Consider the following 27,160-nt stretch of genomic DNA (forward strand, 5'->3'; position numbering starts at 1 on the left):
GGTGGAATTTAGACGTGGTACTAAGATTCCTCATGTCAGACAGGTTTGAGCCTTTACAGTCAGCCTCCCTGAAAGATCTCACTCTTAAGACTCTTTTCTTGGTATGCTTAGCCTCGGCTAAAAGAGTCAGTGAGATTCATGCCTTCAGCAAGAACATCGGATTTTCGTCGGAAAAAGCTACTTGTTCACTGCAACTTGGTTTTCTAGCCAAAAATTAGCTGCCTTCTCGGCCTTGGCCTAAATCTTTCGATATTCCCAGCTTATCGGAGATTGTAGGCAATGAACTAGAAAGAGTCTTATGCCCTGTTAGAGCTCTTAAGTTCTATTTAAAGCGTACTAAACCTTTACGAGGCCAATCTGAAGCTTTATGGTGTTCAGTTAAGAAACCATCCTTGCCTATGTCAAAGAATGCTTTGTCATACTTTATCAGATTGTTAATACGAGAAGCTCATTCACATCTGAGTGAGGAAGACCGAGCTTTGCTTAAGGTGAAGACGCACGAAGTTAGAGCTGTAGCAACTTCCGTGGCCTTTAAGCAAAATAGATCTCTGCAAAGTATAATGGACGCAACCTATTGGAGAAGCAAGTCAGTGTTCGCGTCATTTTACTTGAAGGATGTCCAGTCTCTTTACGAGAACTGCTACACATTGGGACCATTCGTAGCAGTGAGTGCAGTAGTGGGTGAGGGCTCAACCACTACAATTCCCTAATTCCATATCCTTTTAATCTGTCTCTTGAAATGTTTTTAATGTTTTTATGGGTTGTCCGGAAGGCTAAGAAGCCTTTCGCATCCTGGTTGATTTGGCGGGTGGTCAAAGTCATTTCTTGAGAGCGCCCAGTTTAGGGGTTTGATGAGGTCCTGTTGTATGGGTTGCAGCCCTTGATACTTCAGCTCCTAGGGGTCTGTCAGCATCCTAAGAGGATCGCGAGGCTCCGTAAGGAAGACGTACTTACAAGGCAGAGTAATCGTCTAAGTCGACTTCCTTACCAGGTACCTATTTATTTTGTTTTTGTTATATTGATAACTTCCAAAATGAAATAAAAACTCTTAGCTTTACGATGTAAACATATTTAACTGGTCTCTACCCACCACCCTGGGTGTGAATCAGCTATATATATTCACCGGCTAAGTTAAATATTTAAAAATGATATTTTAATTATAAAATAAATTTTTGAATATACTTACCCGGTGAATATATAAGTTAAATGACCCTCCCTTCCTCCCCAATAGAGACGCAGTGGGATGAGAAGAAATTGAGTCTTTGTTTACATTGAGTATGGTATCTGGCCGACAGTTGGCGCTGGTGGGCACACCCGCAACCTGTATAGCGATCGCTGGCGAGTTTTACTGTTTTTTTGTCTGTCGAGCAACAGAGTTGCAGCTATATATATTCACCGGGTAAGTATATTCAAAAATTTATTTTATAATTAAAATATCATATTAATAATAACAATGATAGTAACAGATTATAGGACATTACCATATTGATTTATTGAACATTGTACGTCTAGATTCACCGTAAACAACAACTCTTCATGTTGCTACATTAACTCATTGAGATGAAGCATGGGGTGAATATAGTTTATCGGGACAGGGCGATATCTTTCTTATTACTAGCCTAATCTTTTTTCCTTATGGGGAAGATGTGCTTTACTATGATCCGACATACCATAATATGAAGTTATTTTATATTTTTTAAGTTCAGCCCAAGAAGAGAGTCCGGTAGGTTCGGTTAGGTTGGGTTTGTGGGGTTTGTATGATAGCAACAGTGGTTCCGGGGTTGCAGGGGGCCAGTACTACATTGGATCCTTCTCTCTGGTTACAGTTCACTTTCCCTTTTGCCTACACACACACACAGCGAATAGTCTGGCCTATTCTTTACTTATTCTCCTCTGTCCTCATACACCTGACAACACTGAGATTACCTAACAATTCTTCTTTACCCAAGGGGTTACTGAACTTTAATTGTTCAGTGGCTACTTTCCTCTTGGTAAGGGTAGAAGAGTCGCTTTAGCTATGGTCAGCAGCTCTTCTAGGAGAAGGACACTCCAAAATCAAACCGTGGTTCTCTAGTCTTGGGTAGGGCCATAGCCACAGTACCGTGGTCTTCCACTGTCTTGGGTTAGAGTTCTCTTGCTTGAGGGTACATTCGGGCACGCTGTTCTGTCTTATTTCTCTTTCCCTTGTCTTGTTAGTTTTTTATAATTACATAGGAAATATTTATTTAAATGTTACTCTTATTAGAAATTTTATTTTTCCTTGTTTCCTTTCCTCACTGGGCTATTTTCCCTGTTGGAGATCCTGGGCTTATAGCATCCTGCTTTTCCAACTAGGGTTTTAGCTTAGCAGGTAATAATAATAATAATAATAATAATCCTCTTCCACCAAACCTCTTCTCTCCATATCATCCTTCACTTTATCTCGCCATCTAATTCTCTGCCTGCCTCTTAATCTTCCCCCTCTAACAGGTTCCTCCCAAGCCCTCCTTACTCAATCCTCACCATCCATTCTCATTACATGTCCATACCATCTCAGTCGTAACACTCGTATCACCTGTAATTCTTCTTATTTCATTATCCAATCTTTCATGCAGTGATATTCCCATAATCCGTTATGTAATACTGTATTCTAATTTTGTATTTCAGGTTCACCAGGGGCAAAATGCACAGTTTCAGTGCCAAGTGTGTAACATGGAGTTCAGCGGTTTGCAAGAATTGAAGCGTCACATGATGACCCATTCTGGAGCGAGCATGTATACGTGTCATTTGTGTGGTCAAGGCTTTTCTGATAAACCTTCTCTCAAAGTACATATCATTAGTCATGGGTAAGTTCGGTATTTCTTTTCTGTAGTGTTGAGTAACTTTATTTATTTGGTGTTACTTTTATTGTCGTTATTTTTAATTACCTTCGCCAACGAACTTGGAATGAGGTTATGTTTTTGCCCCTGTATGTGTTCATAATTTGTGTGTTTGTTTGTGAACAGCTTCCTGGCCACAGTTTTAATTTTAATGAAACTTACAGGGATTAACTATTATGTAAAAAGCTGGAAATGATTGAAGTTTGGAAGGTTAAAGTCAAAGGTCAAGGTCACAGTCAATTCATGTAATCAGCAATAGGTTTATGATCCTGGTATAAATTAAATATTTTCTTTATTGCTCTTTCATATGAATTTTCTTGTTTTATTTTGCATTAGTACTGTACAGTATACAGTATATATCACTGGAAAAACATGCCTTTCAGAAAGCATATGGATAACTGAAAGTGGATAGAGAAGATGCAGGGCTACTTCAAACGTACTGTCTGCACACAAGTTTTTGTATTCTTTAATTTGTGATTTGTTCCTAAGGGGCACACAAACCTTTGTCCTTTAATTATAGAGACTCACTGCTTGGTGGGTTGGAAGTCCCTTTAAAACCTAAACTGAACGGTTCATTTTCTTTCTTGGAATTGATCACCGCTCTATCCATGCAGAAGCAAAGCAATTTCCCCAGCAACCCCCTACCTGAATTTCATTGGAATGAAAGGCTGATAAGATGTATGCTGTACAAGCATACTTGTACCTTATCAAACTAGAGATACCCTTCCCCCGAAAGCGATGTCAATGAAAAATAGATTTTCAATATTAATCTTACCCGATGATCATGTAGCTGTCAACTCTGTTGCCCGACAGAAATCTACGGTCGGGATACGCCAGCGATCGCTATACAGGTGGGGGTGTACACAACAGCGCCATCTGTGAGTAGGTACTCAAGTACTTCTTGTCAACAAGAACTCAATTTTTCCTGTCGTGCCTCCGGCAAGACCTACTAATACGCCGTCCCTAACTGGATTTGTTTTCACAACTTTTTGGTGAAGTACACTATTCCAGTTTTGAGCTTTCGCTATGCAGGGGTTTTATCTTCATTTCAAAACTTGAACTCGTTTTGGATAGATTTTATTATGGTGACGAAGAGAGTATGGACTCTCTTTCACTTTTAAATGGCCGACCCTTCCCTTAGACGGAAGTGTTGGTGTCGAAGAGAGTATAGACTCTCTTTCACTTTTTATGACCCACCCTTCCCTTAGACGGAAGTGTGTTTAGGTTTTTGGTAATTTTGCTTAACAAAGTTATAGATTTATTTTATATCTCTCCGCCATTTATAGGCCTCTTCGATTAACTTTCCATTTATTATAAACTTATAAAAATTAATTTTTATGTTTGTTTATATGCGACCTTTCCTAATAGTAGGCGGTCCTTACTTGGAACCAAAGTTAATTAACATTGAGCCCGTCATATCGTTTTTCCTGTTAAGAATTTATGCTATTTTAATTTTAATGTTTTTGAAAGAATTTCTTTGATAGTCTCGTACTGTTTTCAAAGTTGAACTAACGTTTTGTTTAGTCTCCGCAGTTGTTGACGTTCAGAACGTTCAACTTGCGCTCTATCGTTACGATAGAGAGAGAGTATTTCACGGTTTCACGTTGCAGTAAGAGTAAACCGATTCTAGTGTTTCGTTCATTCTTTCTTAGCTTAAATGGTTTTAATTCTAATAAAGGAACTTTTTTTTTGGGAAACCTTTCAGTTTTTTTCCTTTAACAAATAATATGTTTTAACGATATATAATTGGGCTCATCTCTCAGGTTCTAAGTCAAGAGAGAGAGAGAGAGAGATAGAGACGGAGGGAGAGAGAGGAGGATAAACGTTTCGTTCAAGCGGGTAACGTTGTTCTCGTTTTTTTTGCTCTTCTCCCTAGTCGCTATAGGGGAAGAAAGTAAAACGTTTCTAGAGTTTTATTCTTGTTCCCAGGCTTTATGCGGTGAGAGATTTTAAACGTAGTTTATTTCATCTAGTGTTTAGTCTCTTTTCCAGCCACTGAATTCTTTATCTTTCATTATGTTTTTCTGTTACATTGTAATACTGTTTTCGCAATTACTACCTTTTAATGAAGGATAGGATTGCGTGTTTCAGGTACAAACCACTTAAAGTTTCGAGTTCAGTGAAATAAGTGCAAACAGAAAATCAAAAGTGATAAAGTGATATGCGCAAAGTGTTACAGTGTTGCGTTCGAGGGTTCGTTTGTTCGTGCCAGTTGTTCACCTAGTCCGATACCTCTTACAAGCTCCCAAGCCCAGGGGAGAAGTAATGTCGAAGGACTTATGGGTTCCACAGGTCTTGATCGACGAACAAACGTTTCCCTCCGTGGTTTCGGGTGTATCTACACACGTTGCCGACGTGATCACCCCACCCACACAAAGACGAGAGAGCCCATTTATTCCTCGTCTGCGGAAGAGGTTTCTCGCAGAAACCATGGACCAATCTTGCAGCTTTTAAGTGCAAGTCGGTCCCTTCCGCGCAAGTCCAACGGCCTAGGTGTAGCCACTGGGTCAGTTCGGACTCGCTGCAGTACGACAACTGCACACCTCCCAAGAGAGGCAAGGTGGTACCGCAACAGGCAGTAACTCCGTCTATTGCCGCACCAGCTGTCACAACGGACGGTAGCTCCGTTTGTTGTTGTCTTTCATAGACCCTAGTGGTCCATGCTGCAGACTATACAGTCTCAGCTTGCTCCTTCATGCAGGAGTATCGTGCTGGAAGGTTGACAATGCACCTGTTAACCTACAACCCGCCGAGGTTGTGTGCTCAGCAGATACTGCGGCTGCCTGCTCCCACCCTCCACCTGTGAGAGCTCCACCACCGATGCGCAGTCCACCCTGCCAGACGCATGTTCTTGCTGCACCATCTGCTAACATGCGTGAGCTACCGCATCAGCAGTGGGAAGGTTCTGTAGAGCTGCCGGGTTCCAGCACTATGCGGCATTCTCCGCAGCCCATGCAGCATGCTCTGCATACCTTACAGCATGCTCCGCATACCATGCAGCATGAGCCGCATACCTTACAGCATGCTCCGCATACCATACCGCATGCTCCTCAACCCACCGCAGCCCCTCCCACGCACCAGCACTCTGCTTTTGTTGTTGCCAGCTCCCACACTCCGACTGCGGAGAAGGTTGACGATGCACCCGTGGGCCTACACCTCTCACGGTTGTGCGCCCGGCATGGCTTCCTGCTCTCACACTCTTGTTGTGAGAGCTCCTCCACCCATGCACAGTCAACCCTGCCAGATGTATGATGACTCCCACACACAGAGCACTCCGTTGCCGTGCGTGAGCTACCACAAGCTGCCGTGTTTTGACACGGTGTGTCAGCCTCCGCAACACACTGTGGTTACCGCCACTCGCCAGCAGCAAACTAGTCAGTCAGGAGTTGAGGCTTCCCCACACAACTTTGGTTGTTGCCAACTCACAGACTGTCAAACAGTTACATGACGTTGCCTTCTGGTCTGCTACTTATACACCAGTGCTGTATGTCCTCACGCTCCTGTTGTGGTTGACAGTTCAGTTTTTGACAGTTCACAGACTGTCAAGCAGTTTCATAACGTTGCCTTCTGGTCTGCTGCTTTTGCACCAGTGAAACCCTCACTGAGAGAACCTAGCTTTTCTCGGATATGGTTCCTGTAGATGAGAAAGTGCTGTTCTCCCTCCTTCTGATATTCCCTTGAGGACTCTGTCATTTGGAGAGGAGCCTTAAGCTGCTTAGCTTCCTATGGACTTTTATTTAAGCATAACATGCTTCCAGGGAGGGTAAATGGTTCCGCTTCAGTCGCTAACCCCGTCTGTTGCCACACCTGCTCCCATAGACCTTGGGCTTTGTTGCAAGACATGCAGTCCAAGCTTAGTCCTTGATAGAGGATTTTTTACGGAGAAGACCCTTCTTGCCAACGACCTTCCTACCGGTTGGTTGTACGCCCTGTTGACGCTGAGGTATCCTACTCACGTCCACCAGTTGAGATGGTTCCTCCACCGGTGCGACCCAGTGTGGGTTGCCAGTCGCACGTTGATGTTATGCTACTCTCGGAGGTGGTTGTGGACGTTCAGTGTGTCACTGGGAAGACGTTCAACAACCAGCAGAGGTGACTTGTTGTGACGCAGTGCGGCAACCTCAGCAACCCGATAAGGGGTTGTCTGTACTACCCAGACAGTCTAGACAGTTTCGGGTTGTCGCTGTACATCCTCGCTTCCCCATGGTTGACAGTTCACAGACTGTGCAGCAGTACCATGATCTTGTGTCCGGCTCCGTCACGCATCCACCAGTGCGAACGGATTCAGCGAGTCAGACGTTGCCCACTCCGTTGCCATTTCCTCATCAGTTTCGGATGAGGAACCCTCTGATGAGGACATGGCTGAACAAGAAGATCAATCCCCAGCCCTGCTATCCATCCAGAAGATGCTGAAGAAGGAATACGGCCCTGTCAGGCTGTGGATGAGTCTGGTTAGGACACTGTCATCCGTGGTGCATTTGGTGTCACTTGGAAGACTACACCTCCGTCCTCTTCGGTTTCATCTAGCTCTTCACTGGAAAAGGACAAGACGCTAGAAGCGGTCTCGATCCCGGTTTCCGGAAGATAAGTCTGGTCTAACCTGAGGAAAGGACTTTATCAACCTTTTATAGGGTCTTCCCCTGACTGTTCAGACTCCCAACCACGTTCTCTTCTCAGACGCATCGGACGTAGGCTGGGGTGCGACCTTAGGCAGTAGGGAATGCTCGGGATTATGGAACTCGCGTCAAAGGACAATGCATTTTAACTGCAAGAAGCTTCTGGCAGTAAGTCTGACCTGGAAAAGCTTCAGGTCTCTCCTTCAAGACAAAGTAATGGAGGTCAACACGGACAACTCCCTGCTTTGATGTTCATCTCCTAGCAAGGAGGGACCTACTCTCTGACATGGTGCGAGTTCGCTAGTGACCTCCTCTCCTGTTCAACAGGTCTAGACTTTTCACTAGTAACAAATTTCTTCCAAGGCAACTTGAATGTCTTAGCAGTTTGTCTCAGTAGGAAGGGACAATAATTCCAACATATTGAACCCTCCACAGAGATGTATGCAAGAGACTTTGGGTCACCTGGGGCCAGCCAACCATAGATCTCTTCGCAACCTCGATGTGCAAGAGGCTCTCAATACTTTGCTCACCTATCCTGGACCCAGCAGTGGTTCTTTTAGATGCCTTTCTACTAGATTAGTCCCATCTAGATCTATATGCATTCCCTCCGTTCTAGTTTGTCAACAAGGTACTGCAGAAGTTCGCCTCTCACGTTGGGACAAAGTTGACACTAGTTGCTTCCCTCTGGCCCGCGAGAGAATAACTTACCGAGGTACTTCGATGGCTAGTAGACGTTCCAAGAACTCTTCCCCTAAGGGTGGACCTGCTACGTCTGCCACGCGTAAGAAGGTACTCCAAGGCCTCCACGCTCTTCGTCTCACTGCCTTCAGAGTATCGAAAGACTCTCGAGAACTAGAGGTTTTTCGAAGGAGGCAACCAGAGCGATTGTTAGAGCAAGGAGAACATCCACCCTTAGAGTCTACCAATCGAAGTGGGGAATCTTCCTAAACTGGTGCAAGTCAGTATCCGTATCCTCGACCAGTACCTCTGTAACTCAAATAGCTGACTTCCTCTTATATCTGAGAAAAGAGCGATCTCTGTCAGCTCCCACTTTCAAGGGTTACAGAAGCATGTTGGCATCAGTCTTCCGTCACAGAGGCTTAGATCTTTTTAACAATAAAGATCTACAGGACCTCCTTAAGTCTTTTGAGACCACGAAGGAGCGTCGTTTGGTTACACCTGGTTGGAATTTAGACGTGGTTCTAAGATTCCTTATGTTAGACAGGTTCGAACCACTTCAATCAGCCTCCCTGAAAGATCTCACCTTTAAGACTCTTTTCCTGATATGCTTTACCAGCTAAAAGAGTCAGTGAGATTCATGCCTTCAGCAAGAACATCGGATTTTCATCCGAAACGGCTACATGTTCTACATCTTGGTTTTCTAGCCAAACACGAGCTGCCTTCTCGGCCTTGACCAATATCGTTCGTTATTCCAAACTTATCGATATGGTTGGAAATGAACTAGAAAGAGTATTATGTCCTGTAGAGCTCTTAAGTTCTATTTTAAAAACCTTTACGAGGCCCGTCTGAAGCTTTATGGTGTTCAGTTAAGAATTCATCTTTGCCTATGTCAGAGAATTCTTTATCCTATTATTTTCAGACTGTTAATACGAGAAGCTCATTCCCTTCTGAATGAGGAAGACCAAGCTTGGCTGAAGGTAAGGACACACGAAGTTAGAGCTATCACAACTTCCGTGACCTTTTAATAAAATAGATCTCTGCAAAATATTTTCGACGCAACCTTTTGGAAAAGCTAATCAGTGTTCGCGTCTTTTATCTTAAGAATGTCCAGTCTCTTTACACTCTGGGATCATTCGTAGCAACGAGTGCAGTAGTGGTGGGGGCTCCACCACTACAATTCCCTAATTCCAGAACCTTTTTAATCTTTCTCTTGAAATATTTCTGGGTTGTCCGGAAGGCTAAGAAGCCTTCCGCATCCTGGTTGATTTGGCGGGTGGTCAAATTCTTTCTTGAGAAGCGCCTAGATTAGAGGTTGTGATGAGGTCCTTTAGTATGGGTTGCAGCCCTTAATACTTCAGCACCTAGGAGTCGCTCAGCATCCTAAGAGGATCGCTAGGCTCAGTAAGGAAGACGTACTTAAAAAGGCAGAGTAATGGTTCAAGTCGACTTCCTTACCAGGTACTTATTTATTTTATGTTTGTTATTTTGAATAACGGCTAAAATAAGATACGGGATACTTAGCTTCTTTGTTAACATGTATGCTGGTCTCCACCCACCACCCTGGGTGTGAATCAGCTACATGATCATCGGGTAAGATTAATATTGAAAAATGTTATTTTCATTAGTAAAATAAATTTTTGAATATACTTACCCGATGATCATGAATTTAAGGACCCGCCCTTCCTCCCCATAGAGAACCAGTGGACCGAGGAGAAAATTGAGTTCTTGTTGACAAGAAGTACTTGAGTACCTACTCACAGATGGCGCTGTTGTGTACACCCCCACCTGTATAGCGATCGCTGGCGTATCCCGACCGTAGATTTCTGTCGGGCAACAGAGTTGACAGCTACATGATCATCGGGTAAGTATATTCAAAAATTTATTTTACTAATGAAAATAACATTTCTTTCTATGATAATGAAAAGAGAAATTAGTTCACTAAACTTTCAACTGGGCCCCACAAGGCACTAGAAGAGTTGGAAGACCCAGGTCTACATGGCTGAGGACTATGAAGCGTGAAGTTGATGATAAAGGGAGAAGTATTGATATAAAAACTCAAGATAGAGACGACTGGCAAAATCTATCGAGGCCCTTTTGGGTCAATAGGCGTATGAGGAGATGATAATGATGATAATCAATAGGTTGGTATAAGATCCATCATCCCCTCCCTCATTAAACCTAAAGAATGGAGCTCTGAAGTGTAACTTATCAGCATCAGATCTGATCTAGCACTTAACTTCTTGACTGCTTGGTCCACCAGGGTGGTAGAGAAGAATGAAGAAGTGGCAGTTGTACTCCCGTTCATTTGAGACTTGCATCTACACGTTACTGGAGATGAGATACATTCTTAACCCTTTTACCCCCAGGCTATTTGGAACTTTCCAACCCTTAACCCCCAGGAGTTTTTTTTTTTCAAGCACATTTTGCAATATATATTTTTTAAATTGCTCTAACAGCCTAAATTTTCATCATAGAGTGGTCAGGTTGGTCTCATTCTTTTGGAAAATGCCCGAAGTTTCTCATAAAGTTATCAAAAATTTGCAAAAAAAAATGTCTATAGCAGTTTTTTGCAAGGACGTACCAGTACGTCCATGGGGGTAAAGGGGTGTGTTTTGTGAAACGTACCAGTAAGTCCATTGGGAGTAAAAGGGTTAAGCAGCCACCACAGGTCCAAGCACAACGGTGTTGAGGAGCAATTTATCTTTGCACTGAATACTGTGGCATCTTCTTTCCAGATTCCATTCTCCAATATTTAAGTTTGTTTTACATCGAGCAGTAGTGACTTTTTGGCAACGATAACTTTAGTTATTATTAGTTATTAATAGACTGTTCAGCTAATAGGAGAAATCCCTAAGGGGATATGATAACAAACTGAAGATAGCTCCCAAAGCAAAGACTATATTGCATCTAAAATTATGGTTCTCTAAGGTATGTAAGGGTTAGCCAGCATCCGTTTCCCACAACCCTTGGTGAGTAAGACCAGATGTAGTAAAAGGACGTTTAAATAAGTTTATGAATAACTTTAAAAGGTCGGCTTGTATCCATGCATACCTACTCTCATAATTGCCTTGTGATGGACATATTTTAATTGGGACTACAACTGATTTTTGTTCTCTTTGGTGTTACAGAGGATCTGCAGAGAGGTCAAACAAGTGCGAGACCTGTAACGTGGAGTTTGTATCAAAGTCCGAGTTGACTCGACATATCGTCAAGTATCAGGGAACCTGTAATCCTAATAAAAGTAGTAAGTGTTTTACATTTATTTACTAAAGAAATATAGTACTTTTAAAGCAGTCTGCTAATGTATGTAGTAATACACCTATAAGTGATGAGAAAGCTATATTGATATTTACATTGTATTTGTGGTAGTCTTCAGTAAAGACCTGAAGAAGCTCTTTATTTATGTCTACTTACCAGGAAAAATAGAGATATGACAGCAGTATGCACCTAATTAATATAGATTTGGTTCTAAATAAATGTTGTAACTGTTACATTGAGAAAATTATTGTAAAGTTTCAAGGTCATTGCATTTTAGCTAAAAAAAATGCCAGGGTTTTACAGTATTGTGAATGCTAAGGTATTGGTGACTTCAAGATTATTATTATTATTATTATTATTATTATTATTATTATTATTATTATTAGCTAAGCTATAACCCTAGTTGGAAAAGCAAGAAGCTATAAGCGCAAGGGCTCCAACAGGGAAAAATAGCCCAGTGAGGGAAAGAAATAAGGAAGTAAATTATATGAGAAATAATTAACAATAGAAAAAATATTTTATAAACAGTAACAACATCAATACAGATATGTCATATATAAACTATAAAAAGACATCATGTCAGCCTGTTCAACATAAAAACATTTGCTGTAAGTTTATACTTTTGAAGTTCTGCCGATTCTTGTAAGTTAGTCATCTCAGTGACATTGTTTTATATATTAAGAATATTTAAAGTTTAGTAAGACCATAATTATGCAAGTACTATGAGTGGCTTCAATTGTCATGTGTTGTAGAAAGTAGTTTAGCTTTGGTGACTGAATCAGTATGTGTAGCAAACCATGAAAAGGGAAAAATACTCAAAGTAAAGAAAATAAAAAATTGGATGGACACTAATACAAATTTAGAAACTAAAAAATTGGAAAAAACTATTGAAATAAAGATTATCAGGCTAATAATTTGGTTCTGACATGAAGAAAGATGAGAAATATTTAATCACTTCCAGAGAATATTCTGAATATTCTGTTTCAACTAACCTGTTTAGGGAATACCGTACGCTAGAATATTCTGAATATTCTGTTTCAACTAACCTGTTTAATAGTAATATTTTTATTCATTTTATGCAAAATTTATCACTAAAGAATTCACGCTTGATTCTCAAAACAGCCGAGGGAGTCCGATGCGCAACGTGTGGCGAGGATTTGGCTAACCTGGAAGCACTCAAGGAACACAGACGCACCGCGCATCCCACGCCGGACCTTAATGTCGGGTCCGGTAAGAAAGGATTCGAGTGCGATTATTGCGGGAAAACCTTCAATTGCCGGTCGAATCTTAGAGATCATTTGGTAAGTAAATGTTTGTCTTTATTAAACATCTATTTTAAAATGTAGTTGTATGTGAATGAATGTATGATAACCAGTAACATTTTCTTATCACTTTTTCTTAATATAATACTCATTTCATTCCTGTAGTATCTTAGACATCAGTCAGACATTTTATTTTTATATTTGATCCTTATGTTTCTATTTCTTATTTAGTGACGCTTATTATGGGTAGAGTGCCTCTTGGCAAAATTAATTTTAGCTTCATATTTGGTATTATAATATTGTGATGTTTTTACTTTAGCTAATGGGCCTGTACAATACTTTCTTGAATTTTGACTTTGTCTTATGATTCTGAGTTTTGTTTTGTACAGTTTCGTGCTTGAAGCTTAATATGGGTAAAATGCTTCTTAACAAGATTGATCTTAACTTCAAGTTTACTAAGATAACATTCATAATCAACTTCTCCTCCTACACCTATTGACGATTAGATTTAGCCAGTCGTCTCTATCTTGTGCTTTCAATTCAATACTTCCCCATTCATCATCTCCTTCACGCTTCATAGTACTCAGCCATGGGGGCCTAGGTCTTCCAACTCTTCTCGTACCTGGGGAGCCCAGTTAAATGTCCAAACTATCTTCATTTACACCTCACCGTGATCCCATCCATATATGGCACCTGAGTAATAACATTATTTGAGGATTTTTATTTAGAAGCATAGCTTGGTTATTCATTTCTTGTCTTTCTTTCAGGTGGTGCACACAGGAGAAAAGCCCTATCCCTGTGATATATGTGGAAAGTCCTTCAGTTTCATACATAACATGAAGACCCACAGGCTAACTCACAACGAAGGCCGGAATGAAGTTTGTCCGTATTGTGATAAGGCTTACAAGAGCAAAATATCCCTCTATTACCATATGAAGAAAGGAAATTGTAGAGGGCTGTCTACAAAAGAGGTTTGTGGATGCATTGAAGCTTCAGTTAGTTTTTGGGGAACATTTTAATTATTGATTTAATAATGAGAATTTAAATTGAATGATGAGGGAAGAATACTTTTCAGAAAATGTTTATGTAAGTTGTCCTTGTTGATTCTCATACCAGCCATCCATTTTCTTTTACCTTGAGATTTTACTGAAAATTTCTGGTGAAATTTACTAGTCTTTCTAAAGAAATAGTCAACTATTAGACTCTCAACCCTTTTACCCCAGAGTTATTTGGAACTTTCCAACCCTTAACCCCCAGGTATTTTCTTTTTCAAGCACATTTTGCAATATATTTTTTTTTCTAATTGCTCTAACACCCTTAATGTTCTTTAGAGAGAGGTCAGGTTGGTCTCATTCTTTTGGAAAATGCCTGAAGTTTCTCATAAAGTTATCAAAAATATGCAAAAAATGTAAACAGCAGTACGTACGTCTATGGGGGTAAAGGGATGAGTTTTGTGAAACATACCAGTATGTTCATTGGGGGTAAAAGGGTTAACTGATCCCAAAAGGTTAGTTTCCAGTAAGACAATTTGTATTGATCCTACCCAAGTTACTGAAGACTGTTCTCAGCCATTATTGGTATAAACTCCACTAATATAATTAACTTGATTCCAGCGATTACTGTAAACAAAACTTCTGTAGCTTATGCAAGATTAATGTAAACTATGACCTAGTTCATTCATGTCTTATCGCACCACACGTGTGTCCAATGAAGGGCTCTGTCATTTGTTTCTTGTAGAAACCAACCTTTTGTGGTATGGTTAGAAAAGCTAATACATACATACATATACCAAGGCACTTCCCCCAATTTTGGGGGTTAGCCGACATCAAACAAATGAAACAAAAAAGGGGATGTCTCCTCTCTACGTTCCTTCCAGCCTGATAAGGGACTCAACCAAGTTCAGCTGTTACTGTATGGATATTATCTCTGTAATAAATCAGTATCCTTTGCATGATAACCCTAAATCATGCACTGCCTGGTGGAAAAATCTCTGTGGTAGTATTTTGAAAATAAAAAATGGATAGTTAGTTCGAGATCAGCAAGAACAGAATATGAAAAGAGAATCTTGGAGGGCGATCTCACATTTCTTCTGACTAAAGGGGTTACTGTATTAGCATAAGAAATAACAAAAACAGTCACTCCAAATTGTGTCTTATGGGCTCATGGTATTTAGACAGATTGAAAACTTTATTTTTTTTCTTTAAAGATAATTGATATGAATAATTGCACTGGAAATATATTTGAATATGAAGAGAAGGCTTTGGCATACAATATTATGACTTTTTATTTTGATTATTATAAATTGATTTAACAAGATTATGAAATCAAACTTTTAGTCTTGTCTGAAAGATATGTTCTTGAATAAAAGGGGAAAATTGTAGCAAGAAAAACGTGAATTGCGAATTAGGAAGACTAAAAAGAACTTATTGGAAGTGAAACACAGAAAATAATGTATGCCGGGCCAAAGTGAAGCTAGAAGGAACCTATGATTTTATTTATAATGTATGGTTGGACACAGGAATTCATGGCACACCTCCCAGCTCCTCTTTGTAGTTATGCCTGATTGGTAACGTCTCTGCCTGGTCAGGGGTTCGAGTTCCGCTCAGTCTCGTTAGTGTCATTAGTGTCTGCAACCTTACCATCCTTGTGAGCTGAGGTTTGGGGGTTTGGGGGAGCCTACAGGTCTATCTGTTGCGTCATCAGCAGCCATTGCCTGGCCCTCCCTGATCCTAGCTTGGGTGGAGAGGGGACTTGGGCGCTGATGATATAATATATGGTCAGTCTTGAGGGTATTGTCCTGCTTGATAGGGCAATGTCACTGTCCCTTGCCGCTGCCATTCATGAGCGGCCTTTAAACATTTAAACTAGTCATGTACAAAGGTTGTGACAGGTCTTTGGAGCGTGGTGTGTCGGGGAGTCCTGTGTCAAACGTATCACATAATGTGCACTGCAAATTTTAACTCGCTACTGGGATTCTATAGGGAACTTAAGTAATCCATTTTTTATTTTTCTCAACAGGTACCAGAAGGATATCATCGTTGCACTGACTGCTTGCAGATGTTTGCAAGTGAAGACAGATTTAAATGTCACAAAGAGAAGAACATCTGCCAGGTTTCTCACAGATGTCAACACTGTGGGCTGCGATGCTCTTCAGAAACACGTCTTAAAAACCACCTTCAAAAAGGCCTTTGCATAAAGAAGGTTAGCTATTTTGTTGTTGTGAATAATGATTGTTTTTTATTTCTACGTTTGTAAATATCAATTTGTTCTGACAAACTTTTCACAGGAAATGACTTCATCAAGAGCTTAAATGTCCCTTGAATCGTTTATTAGTAGTTGGTTAAGGACAGACTATCCTGTTTTGTCTTCTGTCGCAACCAGTATAGATATACTTTTGTTTCCCTCTTCCACTTATAGATCTTATTCTTAGGTTAATTGGTTATGAGTTTTTATTTTTTGTGGCCTTCTTGCTTACGAAAGTAGAAGAACACTGAAATATAAGACGTATGGTAATGGTTCATTTATGAACCCTCATGTTTTTAGTACTTTTAATGAACGGCAGACTGTGCGCTCTGAAAGTGTCGTTCACTCTTTACTCTTTTGGAAGAAGATACAGTACACTTGAGGCATAACTCAATTCATGCTGTAGTAGTATGCTTTTTCTTGGAGGGAGTTTTACCAGTTCAAACTAAGTGTTGCCTTTACCTGTGTGTTCAATAGTGAACATCATTTCTATTTAACTGGTACACCTAAAGCCGCTAGTGTGCCCCAGTATGGTGACCCCTGTAGTGGTACCAACATCAGTGATCGTCTCTCAGCACTCACTTCGTTTCTTATCTCCCAGCATAGTGCAGAGGAATTAGTTCTCTACAGAATTGCTGTAATTTTCCACCACTGAAACTATTACTTCTCGTGGCAGTAAGGAATATTAGATGGGAAAGAATAGTGAGGGAAGTTTGGTCTTTTTCTATCTCTTACAATTTTCCTCATTGGTCATTTCCTCCTGTGAAGAAGACGATGATGAAAAGAATAGTATTGTGGGATGGCCTTTCAAAAAAGTTCTTTGGATCTTAAAAGCAATCGTTTCTTCTCCTTTGATTGGGAAGGAGTGATGGAACTGACCCGCTGAATAGTACTTTTGTGATTAATCAGGCGCCGAGTGTGATCCCTTGTTAGTTACCACTGTGAGTATTTCTACCGGAACTGAAAACTAACATCGTAGGCCAGTAGAAGGGTCCCCCATATGCACCCACCTTTCCAGTTCCTATCATGGCATGGTATGATAGTTCCTTAATCTTAGAGTGCCCATCTGTGCATTATGAATCTTTTTGTTAATCCGTACCTAGGAGGCCTTTAGCTGAGTGTTAGCTTGATGTGACTGCCCATTGGTTTTCCATTAGTTGCTGGTGAACGGTCCTACTTGGATCTATCTCCAGCACCGTACAGTAGGCTGATATAGGCATAGGCCAAGTCACCACCTGAACCTGATACAGTATAGAGTTAGCGATCGAGAGCCTGGTGTAACAGCGTCCGCTTTTTTAACCTTTCTCAGGTAAGCAGTTATACTTGAACTGATTACCAGCGCTGTATGGTAGACATAAAGGGATTAGATTGCTACCTCACTCGCCACTACTGAGCTTGCTTGTCGACCTGTAATTTTAGTATCAGTCACCAGAAAGTGAGCCTCATATGACAGTAACCACTTTTTTTTACCAGTTGCAAGTAAGCGGTTTTCCTTGACCAAACAGCAGAACGACTGTCGTGACTGTTGTACTGTTAGCAGGGAACAGTCCCTCATGGAACCAATTACTGGTTCAGGCCAAGAGGATTAATTTCATCATCCCTCACTTTCCTTTCAGTACCTGGAGGACTGTCTTCGTCCTTTTCTGACCTTTGCACCTAAATGCACAAAGGGAAAATATTATTATTATTATTATTATAAATTACTATCCAAGCTGCAACCCTAGTTGGAAAAGCAAGATGCTATAAGCCCAGGGGCTCCAACAGGGAAAAATAGCCCAGTGAGGAAAGGAAATAAGGAAATAAATAAATGAAGAGAACAAATTAACAATAAATCATTCTAAAATAAGAAACAACGTCAAAACAGACATGTCATATAATAAACTATCAACAACATCAAAAACAAATATGTCATAAATAAACTATAAAAAGACTATGTCCGCCTGGTCGACAAAAAAAGCATTTGCTCCAACTTTGAACTTTTGAAGTTCTACTGATTCAACCACCCGATTAGGAAGATCATTCCACAACTTGGTCACAGCTGGAATAAAACTTCTAGAGCACTGCGTAGTATTGAGCCTCATGATGGAGAAGGCCTGGCTATTAGAATTAACTGCCTGCCTAGTATTACGAACAGGATAGAATTGTCCAGGGAGATCTGAATGTAAAGGATGGTCAGAGTTGTGAAAAATCTTATGCAACATACATAATGAACTAATTGAACGACGGTGCCAGAGATTAATATCTAGATCAGGAATAAGAAATTTAATAGACCGTAAGTTTCTGTCCAACAAATTAAGATGAGAATCAGCAGCTGAAGACCAGACAGGAGAACAATACTCAAAACAAGGTAGAATGAAAGAATTAAAACACTTCTTCAGAATATATTGATCACCGAAAATCTTGAAAGACTTTCTCAATAAGCCTATTTTTTGTGAAATTGAAGAAGACACAGACCTTATATGTTTCTCAAAAGTAAATTTACTGTCGAGAATCACACCTAAAATTTTGAAAGAGTCATACATTTTTCAATATTAAACTTACCCGATAATCATGTAGCTGTCAACTCTGTTGCCCGACAGAATTCTATGGAGGGATACGCCAGCTATCACAATACTAGAAGGGGGTGTTCTTACCAGCGCCACCTGTGGCCAGGTACTCAAGTACTTCTTGTTGACACCTCCTCAATTATTCCTCTGTCGTGCTTCTGACAAGACGTTCTGGGATACGCTTATGTTCTTGGAGTATTTTCACGACTTTGGTGAAGTATTTCTCTTTGATTTCGGCTGTCGCTTTACTGGAAACTTCTATATTAGCTTAGTTAGCTTTTGGAATTAATTTGATTAATTATGGTGACGAAGAGAGTATGAACTCTCGTTCACCTTTCAATGGCCGACCCTTCCCTTAGACGGAAGTGTTGGTGTCTAAGAGAGTATAGACTCTCTTTCTTAATTTTGCTTAACAAAAGTTATAGATTTATTTTATATCTCTCCGCCTCTTATAGGCCTCTTCGATTAACTTCCTTTTATTATAAACTTATTAAAATTAATTTTTATATTTGTTTATATTCGACCTTCCTAATAGTAGGCGGTCTTTTCTTGGTACCGAAGTTAATTATCGTGAGCCCGTCATTTCGGTTTTACCTGTTAACATATTATGCTATTTTAAGGTCTTTGAAAGAATTTCTTTGATAGTCTCGTTTTTTTTCAAAGTTGAACTAACGTTTTGTTTGTCTCGGCAGTTGTTGACGTTCAGAACGTTTCAACTTGCACTCTATCGTTACGATAGAGAAAGAATGTTCACGGTTTCACATTGCAGTAAAGAGTAACCGTTTCTAGCGTTTTGTTCATTCTTTCTTAACTTAATGGTTTTGATCCTAATAAGGAACTTTTCTTTTTGGGAAATATTTCAGTTTTTTCCTTTAACAATAATATGTTTTAACGATATATATGATTGGGCTCTTCTCTCAGGTTCTAAGTCAAGAGAGAGAGAGAGAGAGAGAGAGATAGAGACGGAGGGAGAAAGAGGATAAACGTTTCCCTCAAGCCTGCCAGGCGTACGAGTAACGTCGTTATCGTTTTGCTCTTATCCCTAGTCTCTTTAGGGGAAGAAACTAAACGTTTCTAGAGTGATCTAGTGTTTAGTCTCTTTCCAGCCACTGAATTTTCTTTCATTAGATTTTTCTGTTACATTGTAATTCTGTTTTCGCAATTACTAACTTTTGAGAAGGATAGAATTGCGTGTTTCAGGTACAAACCACTTAAAGTTTCGAGTTCAGTGAAATAAGTGCAAACAGAAATCAAAGTGATAAGTGATTAGTGCAAAGTATGTCAGTGTTATGCGTGAGGGTACTTTTGTGCGCGCCAGTCGTCCTCCCAGTCCGGGACCTCTTGCAAGCTCCCAAGCCCAGGGGAGAAGCAATGTCGAAGGGCATAAGGGTTCGGCAGGCCTTGATCGGCGCACAGAAGTATCCTCGGTGGTTGTGGGCGTGTCTTACCGAGACCGTCACTCCCACCCGCAGACGATTGAGCCCTTATTTTGCTCGTCTGCAGAAGAGATTTAGAGGAGAAAATAAGGCAGAGTTACGCTGGTCTCAGGTCTCAAGACCTCTTAAACGTAAAGTCCAGACCTATGCCAGACGTACGAAGTAAAGTTCAACAACCCGGATGCAGTCATTGGGTTAGCTCTGTCTCTCCTCAGTCATCAGTTTGTCGGGCTGAGAGTGCGCCTACACTCCCCCCCCCCCTATGCTCGCTCCGCCTGATCGCAGTACCACCTGCCAGGCGTACGATGTTGTGGACTCTACTACAGTCCATGCAAGCACAGCTTTCGGACCTGATGCGTGAGTGTCGTGCTGAGAGTGTTGCACCTCCTCCTCCTCCTGCACCGGTGGTGCACCAACCGCCTGCACCCGTTCAGCCTGTGCTGCACCCGCCTGCACCGGTGGTGCACCAACCGGCTGCACCCGTTCAGCCTGTGCTGCACCCGCCTGCACTCGCTGCACCCAGTCGCAGCACCATCTGCCAGGCGTACGATGTTGTAGACTCTACTACAGTCCATGCAAGCACAGCTTTCGGACCTGTTGTGTGAGTGTCGGGCTGAGAGTGTTGCACCTCCCCTGCACCCGTTCAGCCTGTGCTCAACCCGCCTGCACTCGCTGCACCCAGTCGCAGCTCCATCTGCCAGGCGTACGATGTTGTAGACTCTACTACAGTCCATGCAAGCACAGCTTTCGGACCTGTTGTGTGAGTGTCGGGCTGAGAGTGTTGCACCTCCCCTGCACCCTTTCAGCCTGTGCTCAACCCGCCTGCACTCGCTGCACCCAGTCGCAGCACCATCTGCCAGGCGTACGATGTTGAACCTCTTTCTGTGTTCGCTGTTCCCAGTGTTGTTCAGCCTCAGCCTTCTTTAAGGCAACCTTCGGTTTGGGATCAGGAGGATTACCCCACTCTTCCTCCTCCTCCCCTGGCTGCTCCACCGGTGGTGCAACTCTCGGTGGAGGTACAACCTCTTCCACCTGTGAGTCAGTCTCCTCAGCTGCTGCACCGAGCTCAACCCGTGCACCCTGATTCTGCACCTTCCACTGTTGTTGTTCCAGCTCGTTCTGACTCTGCTGTTCAGCATACCTTACCTCCATTTTCTAACCATGGCAACAATATGAATCATGAGTTATGAATGTAAGGTAAACATTATGTTGATTTTTAAATCCCATGCAAGCATGCATAAAGCACTCTAGCACTGGTCATGGAATTTCTGAGAAATGTTAAACGCCATGCACACGCTCTGCTTTCCTTACAGCAGGCTCTGCTTACAGCAGGCTCTGCTTACTACATGCTCAGCATTCAGCATGCTCTGCATTCAGCATGCTCTGCATACAACATGCTCTGCATACAGCATGCTCTGCTTTCAGCATGCTATGCATACAACATGCTCTACATACAGCATGCTCTGCATACAGCATACTCTGCATTCATCATGCTCTGCATACCTTACCGCATGCTTCTCAACATATCTTGGGTTGTTGCCAACTCACTAGACTGTCAAGCAGTTTCATAACATTGCCTTCTAGTCTGCTGCTTTTGCACCAGTGAACCCTCACTCAGAGAACTTAGCTTTTCTAGGATAAGGTCCCTGTAGTTGAGAAAGTTCTTTTCTCCCTCCTTCTGATATTCCCTTGAGGACTTTGTCATTTGGAGGGAGCCTTTAGCTGCATAACCTCTTATGGACTTTTATTTAAGCATAACATGCTTACAGGGAAGGTAATGGTTTCACTTCAGCCGCTAATCCCGTCTGTTACCACACCTGCTCCCATAGACCTTGAGCTGTGTTGCATGACATGCAGTCCAAGCTTAGTCCTTGTTAGAGGATTTTTGTTTACGGAGTCAATGTGTCACGGGGAAGACGTTCAACAACCAACAGAAGGGACTTGTTGTGACGCAGTGCGGCAACCTCAGCAACCCGTTAAGGAGTTGTCTGTACGACCCAGATAGTCTAGACAGATTCGGGTTGTCACTGTACTTCCTCGCTTGCCCATGATTGTCAGTTTACAGACTGTGCAGCAGTATCATGATCTTGTGTCCGGCTCCGTCAGACGACTGGCTTTTAAGAGCTCCCACAAGTCGTCGCTGTCTGGAGATTTTCAAATGGACTATGGATCTGACCAAGGAACTGGGCCTCCTGGTCAATTTTGAGGAGTCTCAGCTCGTTCCATCCCAGACCATTGTTTCCTTGGGTATGGATCTTCAGAGTCGAGCTTTTTGGACTTGTCCGTCGGCCCCAAGGATCTTCCAAGCCCTAGAATGCATCCAGAGCATGCTGAGAAGGAACCGATGCTTAGTCAGGCAGGGGATGAGTCTAACAGGGACACTTTCATCGCTGGCCCTGTTCATCGAGTTAGGGAGACTCCACCTCCGCCCCCTTCAGTATCATCTAGCTGCTCACTGGATAAAGGACATGACGCTAGAGACGGGCTCAGTTCCTGTTTCCGAAGAGATGAGGTCTACTCTAACGTGGTGGAAGAACAGCATTCTTCTCAAGGAAGGTCTACCTTTGGCTGTTCAGACCCCCGACCACCGTCTCTTCTCGGACGCATCGGACACGGGCTGGGGTGCGACACTGGACGGACAGGAATGCTCGGGAACATGGAATCAGGAGCAAAGGACACTTCACATCTATTGCAAGGAGTTGTTGGCAGTTCATCTGGCCTTGATAAACTTCAAGTCCCTCCAGCTTACAAGGTGGTGGAGGTGAACTCCGACTACACCACAGCCTGGGCTTACATCTCCAAGCAGAGAGGGACTCATTCGAGGAAGTTGTTCAAGATCGCAAGGGACCTCCTCATTTGGTCAAAGATCGAAAACTCACGCTGGTAACGAGGCTCATTCAGGGCGATATGAATGTCATGGCAGATCGCCTCAGCCGTAAGGGTCAGGTCTTCCCCACAGAGTGGACCCTTCACAAGAATGTTTGCAGCAGACTTTGGGCCCTGTGGGGTCTGCCAACCATAGTTCTATTCGCTACCTCGATGACCAAGAAGCTCCTCTTGTATTGTTCTCCGATTCCAGACCCAACAGCAGTTCGCGTGGATGCCTTTCTGCTGGATTGGTCCCATCTCAACCTGTATGCATTCCCGCCGTTCAAGATTGTCAACAGGGTACTTCAGAAGTTCGCCTCTCACAAAGGGACACGGTTGACGTTGGTTGCTCCCCTCTGACCCGCGAGAGAAGGGTTCACCGAGGTACTGCAATGGCTGGTCGACGTTTCCCAGGACTCTTCCTCCTAGAGTGGACCTTCTGCGTCAACCTCACGTAAAGAAGGTACACCCAAACCTCCACGCTCTTCGTCTGACTGCCTTCAGACTATCGAAAGTCTCTCAAGAACTAGAGGCTTTTCGAAGGAGGCAGCCAGAACGATTGCCAGAGCAAGGACGACATCCACTCTCAGAGTCTATCAGTCTTAATGGGAAGTCTTCCGAAGCTGGTGCAAGGCCAATGCAGTTTTCCTCAACCAGTACCACTGTAACCCAGATTGCTGACTTCCTGTTACATCTAAGGAACGTAAAATCCCTATCAGCTCCTACGATCAAGGGTTACAGAAGTATGTTGGCAGCGGTTTTCCGCCACAGAGGCTTGGATCTTTCCTCCAACAAAGATCTACAGGACCTCCTTAGGTCTTTTGAGACCTCAAAGGAACGTCGGTTGTCCACTCCAGGCTGGAATCTAGACGTGGTCCTAAGGTTCCTAATGTCATCAGGATTTGAACCGTTCCAATCAGCCTCTTTTAAGGACCTCACATTAGAAACTCTTTTCCTCGTGTGCTTAGCAACAGGTAAAAGAGTAAGTGAGATCCACGCCTTCAGCAGGAACATAGGTTTCACATCTGAAACGGCTACATGTTCCTTGCGGCTCGTTTTTTTTTGGCTAAAACGAGCTTCCTTCCCGTCCTTGCCCTAAGTCGTTCGAGATCCCAAACCTGTCCAACATGGTGGGGAACGAACTAGAGAGAGTACTTTGCCCTGTTAGAGCTCTTAAGTACTATTTAAGAAGGTCAAAACCATTACGAGGACAATCAGAAGCCTTATGGTGTGCTATCAAGAAGCCTTCTCTACCAATGTCTAAGAACTCAGTTTCTTACTACATCAGGCTTCTGATTAGAGAAGCAAATTCTCATCTGAAGGAAGAAGACCTTGCTTTGCTGAAGGTAAGGACACATGAAGTGAGAGCTGTGGCTACTTCAGTGGCCTTCAAACAGAACCGTTCTCTGCAGAGTGTTATGGATGCAACCTATTGGAGAAGCAAGTCAGTGTTCGCATCATTCTATCTCAAAGATGTCCAGTCTCTTTACGAGTACTGCTACACCCTGGGTCCATTCGTAGCAACGAATGCAGTAGTAGGCGAGGGCTCAGCCACTACATTCCCATAATTCCATAACTTTTTAACCTTTCTCTTGAATACTTTTTATGGGTTGTTCGGTCGGCTAAGAAGCCTTCCACATCCTTGTTGATTTGGCGGGTGGTCAATTCTTTCTTGAGAAGCGCCGAGGTTAAAGGTTGTGATGAGGTCCTTTAGTATGGGTTGCAGCCCTGTATACTTTAGCACCTTTGGGTTGATTCAGCCTCCAAGAGGAACGCTGCGCTCAGTAAGGAAGTCGAACTTAAAAAAGAGACAGAGTAACGGTTCAATTCGACTTCCTTACCAGGTACTTATTATTTCATTGTTATTTGAGATAACTGTTATATGAAATATGGGATACTTAGCTATCCTTTAATCTTGTACACTGGTTTTCACCCACCCCCCTGGGTGTGAATCAGCTACATGATTATCGGGTAAGTTTAATATTGAAAAATGTTATTTTCATTAGTAAAATAAATTTTTGAATATACTTACCCGATAATCATGATTTAATTGACCCTCCCTTCCTCCCCATAGAGAACCAGTGGGACCGAGGAATAATTGAGGAGGTGTCAACAAGAAGTACTTGAGTACCTGGCCACAGGTGGCGCTGGTAAGAACACCCCCTTCTAGTATTGTGATAGCTGGCGTATCCCTCCATAGAATTCTGTCGGGCAACAGAGTTGACAGCTACATGATTATCGGGTAAGTATATTCAAAAATTTATTTTACTAATGAAAATAACATATTTAAAGAAACATTATCAATACTGAGATCCGGATGTTGAGGAACCACTGTCCTTGACCTACTTACAATCATACTTTGAGTTTTGTTAGGATTCAACTTCATACCCCATAATTTGCACCATGCACTAATTCTAGCTAAATCTCTATTAAGGGATTCACCAACCCTAGATCTACATTCAGGGGATGGAATTGATGCAAAGAGAGTAGCATCATCTGCATATGCAACAAGCTTGTTTTCTAGGCCAAACCACATGTCATGTGTATATAGTATGAAAAGTAATGGGCCAAGAACACTACCCTGTGGAACACCGGATATCACATTCCTATAATCACTATGGTGCCCATCAACAACAACTCTTTGAGATCTATTACTTAAAAAATCAATAATAATGCTAAGAAACGACCCACCCACTCCCAACTGTTTCAGTTTGAAAACAAGGGCCTCATGATTAACACGGTCAAAGGCAGCACTAAAATCAAGGCCAATCATACGAACTTCCCGACCACAATCAAGGGATTTCTGTACAGCATTGGAGATTGTAAGAAGGGCATCACATGCTCCAAGGCCTTTACGAAAACCAAATTGCAAACTAGGGAGTAAATGATTACCTTCTGCAAACCTATTAAGACGTTTTGCCAGAAGACGTTCAAAAACTTTAGATAATATGGGAGTTATGGAAATTGGGCAGTAATCAGTGGGACTTGAGCTACCACAAACACATTTACATAGAGGAGTAACATTACCAATTCTCCAAATAGTGCTAAAAGCTCCTCTTCTTGCTAACTTGCGCAAAATAACAGATAACTTTGGAGCTAAGAAATCTGCTGTCTTTATAAAAAACAAAGGAAAAATACCATTTGGGTCTACACCTCCATAAGCATCAAGGTCCATCAACAGAGCTTTAATCTCACAAGATCGAAAAGCTAAACTGCCTGACAATTCCACCCTCCTATGTGCTTGTAAGAGAGGGATGTTAGTTGTAGGCCATTGTGTGACTGGTCACCCACATCTACTCACCAGAAAAAGGATATACTTTACTATTGCTTATCTCTGTCAACCAGCTGTGCTATGGACTGTCTTCCAGTACGTGGAACGAGACTTTGCAGCCTGATCCATAACTGCCTTCCGCTCATACGTTCCTGGATCCATTTTCATACTCGAATGCTCGTTTCATGGGATAGGTAACAATCCCCAGAGTGGGTTAATAGACCTTTGTCTCTTGTGAGGGGGAGAAGTCTATAGTCCATTTCTTTTAGCGAGGCAGATTTGCACCGACTCGCAGCAGTGCCCTTTTAGCTTGGAGAAGTTTCCTGATCGCTGATTGGTTAGAATTATCTTGTCCAACCAATCAGCGATCAGGAAACTTTTCCGAGCTAAAAGGGCACCGCTGCGAGTCGGTGCAAATATGCCTGACTAAAAGAAATGGACTATAGTTAGTTTCAGACCATGGAGGACCTGGCCTCCGTCAAGTTTCATCAGTGTCAGTCCACCAATTCTGGTTGGTTCTATTTAGCCCAAGGTTCTTGAAGACTGTAGCTGCTGTGCGATATTTCGACGATTCGGCATTGCCTTTCCCACTGGCTCGGCAGTTAGCGTCGATGCAGAGGATAGAGCACTTTTCCCCTGGCCATGGTCTCTGTCTAGCTATAGTAGTACCATTGATTAACTGGTGCCAGTCACAATAGCAAACATTGCCCTTTGATTGGTTTCAACTCCATTGTACCATGCAAAGTTCCATAGATTTGGGAAATTGGAAAAGTGGAATTTTCATTTTTTTTCTCACCTTTTAAACTAAAAACTATAGTTTCCAATTTTACCTCTGAAGAGAAATAGTTCCTGCCTCCTCCCTACTTTTCCTAAGGTGATAGTTTCCAATTTTACCTCTGAATAGAAATAGTTCCCGCCTCCTCCCTACTTTTCCTAAGGTGATAGTTTGCAATTCCTCCCTACTTTTCCTAAGGAGATAGTTTCCAATTTTACCTCTGAATAGAAATAGTTCCCACCTCCTCCCTACTTTTCCTAAGGTGATAGTTTCCAATTTTACCTCTGAATAGAAATAGTTCCCATCTCCTCTCTACTTTTCCTAAGGTGATAGTTTCCAATTTTAC

General features: G+C 42.2%; 1 protein-coding gene across 3 annotated transcripts in view; it reads left to right on the plus strand.

Moving 5' to 3' along the window:
- LOC137624823 (zinc finger protein 813-like) overlaps nt 1-27,160 on the plus strand; it is a 61,347-nt gene that overhangs the window by 26,730 nt on the left and 7,457 nt on the right. For all 3 annotated transcript variants that reach the window (XM_068355778.1, XM_068355785.1, XM_068355791.1), the window contains 5 exons: nt 2,647-2,825; nt 11,284-11,399; nt 12,536-12,714; nt 13,443-13,646; nt 15,694-15,876. In XM_068355778.1, the coding sequence (XP_068211879.1) occupies nt 2,647-2,825; nt 11,284-11,399; nt 12,536-12,714; nt 13,443-13,646; nt 15,694-15,876 (861 nt within the window). The remainder of the gene's footprint in view (nt 1-2,646; nt 2,826-11,283; nt 11,400-12,535; nt 12,715-13,442; nt 13,647-15,693; nt 15,877-27,160) is intronic.

The sequence above is a fragment of the Palaemon carinicauda genome, chromosome 2 (assembly GCF_036898095.1).
Source record: "Palaemon carinicauda isolate YSFRI2023 chromosome 2, ASM3689809v2, whole genome shotgun sequence".
In the NCBI taxonomy this organism is placed as follows: domain Eukaryota; kingdom Metazoa; phylum Arthropoda; class Malacostraca; order Decapoda; family Palaemonidae; genus Palaemon; species Palaemon carinicauda.